Source organism: Solanum verrucosum, unplaced genomic scaffold (genome assembly GCF_900185275.1).
Source record: "Solanum verrucosum unplaced genomic scaffold, falcon-dt-bn FXZP01000278.1, whole genome shotgun sequence".
In the NCBI taxonomy this organism is placed as follows: domain Eukaryota; kingdom Viridiplantae; phylum Streptophyta; class Magnoliopsida; order Solanales; family Solanaceae; genus Solanum; species Solanum verrucosum.
In genome coordinates this window covers 3,714,161-3,724,259 of record NW_026020332.1, presented here as the reverse complement: position 1 = coordinate 3,724,259, position 10,099 = coordinate 3,714,161, and the positions used below count along the sequence as shown (strand labels likewise).

The following is a 10,099-nucleotide window of genomic DNA, read 5'->3' as shown; positions in this document are numbered from 1 at the left end:
CATAGACAGGCTTTGATGAGAGCTTTGGATGACACTTATGTGCCTGTGGGTACTAACAGCGACAATCTAGCAGCCATGATACACCAGGTCATTCGGAGACATCGAATCAGCTTTTGTGACAAAGAGCTGCCCTTTGAAGGGAGGATGTACAACAAAGCTCTGCATGTCACCATCAAGTGCCGGGAAAAAGTTATAAATCCTGTTTTGATCAACGATGGGTCCGGTCTCAACATATGTCCACTTTCGACTCTCAAGCAGCTGAAATTCGACTTGGGAAAGGTTCAACAAATCCAGGTCAATGTGAGAGCTTTTGATGGAGTGCAAAGAGACACGATAGGGGCAGTAAATTTGGATGTTCAGATGGGCCTGCAGAATTCAATTTGGAGTTTCAGGTGTTGGACATCAATACCAGCTACAATTTACTTCTGGGAAGACCGTTAATCCACATGGCTGGGGCTGTGCCTTCTACCCTTCACCAATTGATGAAATTTGTTTCGAAGGATAGGAATTGGTTATTCATGGTGAGGGGAGTCATTCCGATGGGTATGCGCCGGTCGTTCACGAGGTTTTTCGAGGTTGTGATTTCTACACGGCGGAGCTGGTAAATGCCACCGGTGATGATTTGGCTCCACAACCTCCTATCCCTCCGTGTACAAGATGATTGCTACCGTCATGCTCCAGAATGGTTTCGAACCAGGTTTTGGATTGAGGAAGTACTTTCAAGGAATCGTCGAGCCTATCCAAATTCCCTCCAAAGGAGCAAAGTTTGGTTTGGGGTATGTCCCCATAGAGGCTGATGAAGCAGAGATGAAGACTAGGAGTGTTGATCAAGCATTGGCCAGGCCAATTCCTCATCTATACCAGTCATTTCCGGTACAAGAAAATGTCAAAGATGGTGGTCTCGGGGAAGGAATCTGGGGCTATTTGAGGAGATTGATACGGTCATCGAGGAAAAGGCTGGAACATCAAGCATCTGTGACGCAGAACCTGATGAGCAATTGCAGAACTGGACCGCCACACCACTCCTGATTTCCCGCACATCTGGGTAGAAAGGACATGTGTTTTTGTTTATTTTTAAAACGGTGGTAGTCCGGAAGAGGCCCGAGACCCACCCATTATGCAATTGTTATTTGTTTGAAACTTTTAAATTCTCTTGTGATGTTTTAAAAAAAAGGCAAAATGGCTCTCGGCCATGGCCAAAGTTTGTGCTTGTCTTTCAATCTAAATGAAAAGCTCTTTTATTGAAAATGTGTTTATTTATCTGTTTATATTTTACTTTCCTAGCTTTGTTTATTTATGATTTCAGTAATATTAATTTAAAACCTGCCAATGTCATGTCATGTCATGAATCGAGTGAACGAAATGAAGTAGGTGATGACAAATGTAAGAATACGAAGAAGAAAATGAGGTACCCGAACATGTTGCCGAAGAATTTCGACAATTCGTGAATCAACACAAGCCAAATCTTGAAGAAACTGAAACTATGAATCTCGGAGATGAGGAATGCGTTAAAGAAGTCAAAATCAGTGTCCATCTGACTGAATCCCAAAGAAGAGACCTGGTTCATTTGCTCAGGGAATACATTGATGTATTTGCCTGGTCTTATAGAGATATGTCAGGATTGAGTACGAATATGGTGTCCCATAAGTTGCCAATCAATCCAGATTTCAGTCCAGTAAAATAAAAGACTCGGAAGTTTAAACCTGAGTTGAGTTAAAGATCAAAAAGGAGATTACAAAGCAGATCGAGTCCCAAGTAGTGGAAGTGACGCAGTATCCGACTTGGTTAGCTAATGTTGTTCCAGTTGCCAAGAAAGGCGGAAAAATCAGAATTTGTGTTGACTACAGAGATCTCAACAAAGCTAGCCCGAAAGATAATTTTCCATTGCCAAACATTCACATCCTCATTGATAACTGTGCTAAGCATGAGATGTAATCGTTTGTGGATTGTTATGCGGGTTATCACCAGATCCTGATGGATGAAGAAGATGCAGAAAAGACAGCTTTCATCACGCCCTGGGGTGTATATCATTATCGAGGGATGCCTTTTGGTCTCAAGAATACTGGTGCTACTTACATGAGGGCTATGACGACCATCTTTCACGACATGATTCACAATGAGATCGAGGTGTATGTAGATGATGTCATAATCAAGTCCCGCGAGAGTTCGGATCACTTGACTCACTTAAGAAAATTGTTTGATCGTCTGCGTCGATACAATTTGAAGTTCAATCCCGCTAAATGTGCTTTTGGGGTGCCAGCTGGCAAGTTGTTGGGATTTATAATCAATAGAAGGGGCATTGAGCTTGACCCTTCCAAGATCAAGGCGATCCAAGAATTACCTCCTCCGAAGACCAAGAAAGAGGTGATGAGTTTCTTAGGAAAGTTGAACTACATCAGCCGGTTCATAGCTCAATCCACCGTGGTGTGTGAGCCCATCTTTAAGTTATTGAAAAAAGATGCCTCAACCAAGTGGACCTGAGAATGTCAAACTGCTTTCGATGCCATCAAGGACTATTTGTCCAATCCACCGGTGTTGGTTCCTCCACGAGAAAGGAGTCCATTATTGTTATATTTGTCGATCTCGGATAATGCATTGGGATGCGTGCTTGGTCAACATGATGAGACTAGGAAGAAGGAGCGAGCCATTTATTACTTGAGTAAAAAGTTCACTCCATATGAGGCTCGTTACACTCTTTTGGAGAGAACATGTTGTGTTTTAACTTGGATCGCTCAAAAGTTGAGACATTATTTGTTTTTTTATACCACGTACCTTATCTCCAGGATGGATCCGTTGAAGTATTTTCCAGAAAGCAATGTCGACCGGGAAGTTGGCTAAATGGCAAATGCTTTTGAGTGAGTTTGACATTGTGTATGTGACTCAGAAGGCGAAAAAGGCACAAACCTTGGCTGATAATCTATCAGAGAATTCGGTTGATGAAGAGTATGAACCGCTCAAGACTTATTTCCCGATGAAGAAATAGCATTTGTGGGTGAGGATATTTCTGGAGCGTACCCTGGTTGGAGAGTGTTCTTTGATGGAGCGGCGAATCATCAAGAGAAAGGAATCGGAGCGGTCTTAGTGTCAGAAACCGGTCAACATTATCATATGGCGGCTAAACTCCGATTTGAATACACGAACAACATGGCTGAATATGAAGCTTGCATCATCGGTCTGAAGATGACAATTGATATGAATGTTCATGAGTTGTTGGTTATTGGTGATTCAAATTTGCTGATTCATCAGGTTCAAGGGGAATGGGCCGTGAAAAACCCAAAGATCACACCGTATGTGCGGTATATACAGAAGTTGTGCAAGAGATTTCGCAAGATTGAGTTCATACATACTCTCAGGACACAGAATGAGTTGGCTGATGCTCTTGCCACCATCGCATCAATGATTAAGCATCAGGATACAAGTTATATTAATCCAGTGGATATAGAGGTGAAAGAACAGCATGTTCATTGTTCACACGTCGAAGCAGAACCTGATGGTTTGCCTTGGTATTTTGACATCAAGAAGAATTTAGAGGACGGGACTTATCCTGAGAATGCAACGTTCAACCAGAAGAATTCGATACGCCGTATGGCCCTCAGTTTCTTTGCAAGTGAGGAAATCATTTATATGAGCACTCCAGATTTAGGTCTTCTCAGATGTGTCGATGCTAGTGAAGCTGCAAAGCTTCTGAAACAAATACATGTTGGAACTTGTGGTACTCACATGAATGGACTCACTTTGGCAAGGAAGATCCTCCGAGCCGGATATTTTTGGATGATTATGGAACACGATTGTTGCAAGTTTGTGCAAAAATGTCATAAATGTCAGGTACATGGTGATTTGATTCGAGTTCCGCCTCACGAACTTAATGATATGAGTTCACCCTGGCCATTCGTAGCTTAGGGCATGGATATCATTGGTCCAATAGAGCCAGCTGCCTCTAACGGACACAGATTCATTTTGGTTGCCACTGACTACTTCACCAAGTGGGTGGAAGCAGCTTCGTACAAGTCGGTAACCAAGAAGGTTGTAGCTAATTTTGTTCGCAACAACTTGATATGTAGGTTTGGAGTACCAGAATCCATTATTACTGATAACGGAGCGAATCTTAACAGTCACTTGATGAGAGAGATATGTGAACAATTCAAGATTACTCACCGGAATTCCACCGCCTATCATTCCCAAATGAACGGAGCTGTAGAAGCCGCCAACAAGAACATAAAGAAGATTTTGAGGAAGATGATTGAAAATCGCAGAGGTTGGCACGAGATGTTGTCATATGCTTTGTTGGGTTACCGAACAACTGTCAGAACATCAGTTGGAGCTACTCCATATTTGCTAGTATATGGAACAGAGACAGTTATACCTGCAGAAGTTGAAATACCTTCATTGAGAATCATCCAAGAAGCTTAATTGAATGATGCTGAATGGGTTCGCAAGCGGATTGACCAGTTAACCTTGATCGATGAGAAGAGAATGGTTGCGGTTTGTCATGGTCGACTTTATCGACAGAGGATGATCTGTGCTTTCCACAAGAAAGTAAGATCCAGAACATTCGAAATTGGTCAGTTAGTCCTTAAACGCATTTTCCCTCATCAGGATGAGTACAAAGGGAAATTTGCACCAAATTGGCAAGGACTCTACATGGTTCGCAAAGTGTTACCTGGAGGTGCCCTAGTCCTGTCGGAGATGGATGACACTGAATGACCGAAACCGATCAACTCAGATGCTGTCAAGAGATACTATGTGTGAAGTTTTAGTTTGTATTTTCTGTCATTCCCTTGTAATTGTTCCATTTGCTTGTAATCGTTTCGTTCAAAATATTTCCTTTTGTAAGGAACTACGTTTGACCTGAATTCTCAAGAATGAGATACGTAGGCGGCTTATGTCGGCCTCGGTCACCCCCTTTTACCTCTTTTAATATTTCCTTGTATTTGAACTACGTTCGACTTGAATTCTCAAGAATGAGATACGTAGGCGGCCTATGTTGGCCTCGGTCGGTTTCTTTGTAAATTTCCTATTTTTGTTAGTTCTCGAGGGGAAACTACGTTTGACCTGATTCCTGCCTCAACGTGATACGTAGGCGCCACAAGGGTTCGGTCATATTTCTCGTAAGATTTCTATTTCTTTTTACAATAGAAACTGGGACAGAATTTTTGAGAGGGACTCAAAAAATTCTCGAGAAGAAGATCTTTCCAACAAAGTCAAGACTGAAGTTACTTTATGATTTGCAACTGGGACATAATTTTTGAGAAGATCTCAAAAATTCCGTGATGGCTCACCGACGGTTAAAGATAAGGCAAGACAGTTAACTAGGATAGAAATTTTTGAGGATGACCTCAAAAATTTCAATAATGTTAAGCGAGAGTTTAGAGAAACTTTGAATACTTCCCAACATGTGATCAGACAGATCTCAAAACACCAACTCTGAATGACGTTCATTAAACTTGACGTGACATGACACACTTGGCAGTGACTTTTTCCAAACATTACTTTAAAAACCTATTTTCCTTAAAAACTTTTCCTTTATGTTTCAATTATATTTGCATAAAAAAAATGTTTTGTCTTATCTATTAAGAAACGGGAGATCAGAGAAATCAACCGAAGATAGCAAGAAAAGAAGCAGACAATCGAAGAGATCGACACAGATCAATTCATTTTTTTTAAACTAACGTTTTTTCTGTGGACGCAGGTCTATAAGCTTTCCTCAAGATCGACATATTCCACCATTCAATGAATATGGAGAAGTCAAAGGGGCAAAGAGCTCCCCAAAATTGACAATTTTACTGTGGATGCATGAAATATTTTATGTTGTTTATATCAAAGATTTTGGAATATGAATAGCATTATTTCATTCAATTCCCAACAAGGCGAAGTCCATAATGAACGTGCAACTATGTTCAGAGATGGGACAAATGAAAATCACAAAGAGAGCAATATTATTATTTCCCAGCAATTAGAGATACCTGGAAAACATTTATCTGTGTTATATTATCAGATATGATAATATTCCTACCTTGAAGGTTATTTATATCGTATTGTCGAATGAGACGATACTACTACCCGAAGAGTCATTTATATCGTATTGTCAAATGAGATGATACCACTACTCCGATGGTCATTTTTATTTATATTGTCGAATGAGACGATACCACTACCCGGAGAGTCATTTATATCATATTGTCAAATGAGATGATACCACTACTCCGAGGGTCATGTTTATTGTATTGTCGATTTAGACGATACCGCCATCTAAAAGATACCCAGAAGATCACATATGTTGCTCGGTGAAACATTATCTTCATTTGGTATCAGGGAGGCATCATCAGAAGAAATCATGCATCGCGAGAAAAGGTTCATGCATAGCAAGAGAAAGAAATAATGTATCGCGGAAAAGTCATGCATCGCGAAGAAATCATGCATTGCAAAAGAAAGAAGTCCTGCATTAGAAAGAAGTCATACATTGCAAGAGAAAGAAATCATGCATCGCGAAGAAGTCATGCATTGCAAAAGAAAGAAGTCATGCATCGCGGAGAAGTTATGCATAACAAGAGAAAAAAATCATGCATCGCGAAGAAGTCATGCATTGCCAGAGGAGAAGTCATGCATAGCAAGAAAAGAGATTCATGTATTACAAGAGAAGAAAAGAGATTCATGTATTACAAGATAAAGAAACCATGCATTGCAAGAGAAAGAAGTCATGCATAGCAAGAGAAAGAAGTCATGCATCGCGGAGAAGCCATGCATATCAAGAGAAGACTCATGCATCGCGGAAAAATGATTCATGCATTGCAATAGAAGATTCATGCATCGCGAAAAGAGATTCACATCGCGGGAAAAAGATTCACTAAGATTCGCCTATCAAAAGAAAATTGACATAGGATGCATCATTTTTCTTTGCAACAACGACATCAAAAGAACTATCAACATATTACATCAGCCTATTTTTATTACTTTTGCATCAAAGGAAGGGTACATTGAAGATTATATTGCAAATATAAGACACAAATTTTATTTGTTTCACGTCAAACTCGATAGAGTTGACGTCAAATGTTCAAGGAGAACAATTAAGTGTCAATCTGGTAAAAGACACTGTCTCCAATTTGAATTGCATTTTTTATGCTACTGAGTTTTATCTCAATCTTTGTCGAGAGCATCCGAAATGATGAATTCCCCAAAACAAACCACAGATGTGGACGACATCAAAAAGGATGCAACACAACATGGAACTTTTCCTTAGCAGCGAACTGAGACATAGTCCAAAGAGGAGTGTCAAACTCTCAGGATGCGACCAGAGGAGCGACTTTCACCACAATCAAACCACACCCTTATCAGAAGGCATGTAGGTTTTATTTAGATTTGTCAGTTCCTATTTTGGCATCCGAAAATTTTTGGGTTCACCGGAAGCAATTTTCCAATCTGAGTGACAATGCACCAAGAGCTTTGGAAATTATATCCGTGTAAGTTCTTATTTATGGATGTGAAGCATGCCACATTCATGGCTAAGAGGTTGCAAGCCTCATTTTCATACTCGACTTACCTTGTCGCTTTTTCAGAACCAAATGTGATCTAACATAATGGATTTCTTTTTCAACCGATTGAGTCGAACTACAAGCAGTCTGATTCCCCAAGTTGAGGGATATGTAGGCAAGCTCAATGTCGAAAACTCGGCTGTATTCCAACATTCGCTCTTACATCCTATTCTCGAGCATCCCGATCTCTTCATAATCCGATACCAAGATGACTTCTAAATTCTTTCATAATCGTGCGTTAAATCAAACGTATTGAACTACAAATGCCCTGAATTCTCATATAGCCTGAGATATGTAGGAAACCTGATACCGGGGTCCGGCCGTAATTCTTAAAGTCCGTACCAAAATCTCTTGTCTAATAGATGAAGATGTGGTCGGTCAAAATTGGATTCGTCAATTTCATTTGCCTCGAATTTCTTTCATCAATCCAAGTCAAACGAGGGACAGTTGTTAACACCCAATTTTGACCCTCCACAATATAAATTAATCATTTCGAGCTTCTCCAATTTCAAACGATTTAAAATTATTAGTTTTATAAAATTTCTAAAAAAATAAAATAATAATGAAAATAAATAAATAATAATATAGTTTGCAAGATTTTTAAATAGTTTGACACTTTTCATAAATCTTAGATGATATATATGTTTTAAATAATTAAGTATATAATTAGTATATTTTATGATTATTCGAAAATTGTCTAAAAAAAAAAAAGATTTTATATTTTAAATATTAGGGATGGTTATAATTTTGAATTAATGAGTTTATGAAATTCAAAATACTTTCAAGCAATGTTTAAAGTAATTTTATCATTTTTTAAATAAATATGTATATTTTTGCAATCACGTTATTTTATAAATATTTGAAAATCATCACAAAAGATTTTACATTTTAGTTAAATATTTTATTAATTTACTTTAAGTTATGGTTATAATTTTGAGTTAATTAGTTTTGTAATTGAATTAATTAGTTTATAATTAAGTTAATTATTTTTTATTTCGTTAAGATTAAGAAGCTCATCAATTAATTCATTTTGTCTAAGTCTTAACCAATTCATCGATTAAATTCGATTCGATTACAATCTAGATTTAGTTGAACTTTATTTCCTAAACAATTTTCAGCCAATTAAAAGGCCAAATTTTGGGCCTCTGTTTTTTTTTTCTTTTTCAATTCGCAGCCTAGTACTCGAACTGGCCCAATTCCTTCAGCAAAAGAAACCCAGTACCAAAATCCTCATCAGCAACCCATTCCAATTTACATCAGCCCATTCCCTTACATTTCAGTACCAAAAAGATCTGATCCAACAATTCCATCAACATACATCAGCATATACATACACATACCAAACCGACCCAACTTCTTCTTCTCCCCTACGCAAGAACCAAAAGTCAAGAGCTGCAAATCCAAAAAACAGCAGGTGTCTGCCGCGCCCATACTCTTCGTCGTCCCCTTTCCCCCCTTTTCACAGAAATCAGCTTTTGCCCATCCCCTTTACTGTGGTTTCGAAAATAGCAGAGGGGATTGAAATTGTTGTTTGAATTCTAATGGATTTTCCCCTCCAAAATATTTTTTTCTTCTTCTATATATTCTCTCTTTCAATCAGTGTTTGGGGGGAGATTATTTTTTTGGCAAGAACTCAAGAGAAATACACCTTAAATATATATACGCTCTTCCCTTGTTTGTGAACTGGTAGTATTCATAGGAGTTTTCGGAAGTTCGAAGTCAGTGGTCAAGTTGTTACTCCTTGTTCACCCTTTCCCTGTTCGCTGCCCACAACAAGGTAAACAACTCTTGACCTTTTCCCTTCTTCTTTCCGATTCCGATGAGTGTTAAATCAAGAAATATTTGTAGTTGGGTTATGAGCTGATCTTATATAGTTTGAGCCTAAGTTTTTTCTTCTTCGTAGTCTTTCCGAAACTATTATGTGTATTTTGTATTCAAAATGATTTTATCGCCTGTTTGATCTGCTTTTCTTTGTTTATGGCTCTTCTCTAGTTTTTCTTAGCTGAGTTGTGCTCATTACGATTTCTGTTTGTTTATTCGTTAATCATCTTAATACTACTCCGTCCATACTTGTCGAAATAGAGTCCGTGTTTGCTTGTCATGTGTTTGGAGGATGCAAATAAACTAAGCGGTTATGTTTAGCTATTCTCGAAAATGAATTATCCGAGTTGCGAGTAGTAGTTTTGAATAGGATTGATTCATCATGCTTGGTCCATGCTCGTTCTTAGTTTCTTTTGTAGCGTCAATATTTATGCGATACTTGTTGGAGTCGTTCGAATGCATCTGATAGCAATTGTTTAGGTCTCTGTTTACAACTTGCCTTGTTCCAAGTTTTCTTGTGCTTAACATTACTTCAAAGGATTGTTTAAATGTTGTGTTTAAATTTCAAATGTGTCCTTAGTCTCTAATTTTTCAAAATTACTACAAAAGGAATCCTAATGCTTCATGTTTATTAAAATTTGTTCAACTAATGCATTTTTCTTTATGGGAACGGTGGAAATATATGTTTTTTGATAAAAGTTTGTGTTGAATATTATAAGAATATTATACTTGTCCTTTTCAAGATCATT

At 38.4% G+C, this 10,099-nt stretch overlaps 1 protein-coding gene across 1 annotated transcript; it reads left to right on the top strand.

Moving 5' to 3' along the window:
* Positions 1-3,108: 3,108 nt before the first annotated feature.
* Positions 3,109-3,900, top strand: LOC125836404 (uncharacterized). The gene has a single exon (XM_049515575.1). It carries the CDS (start codon positions 3,109-3,111, stop codon positions 3,898-3,900), a length of 792 nt encoding a protein of 263 aa, XP_049371532.1.
* The last annotated feature ends 6,199 nt before the right edge of the window (positions 3,901-10,099 follow it).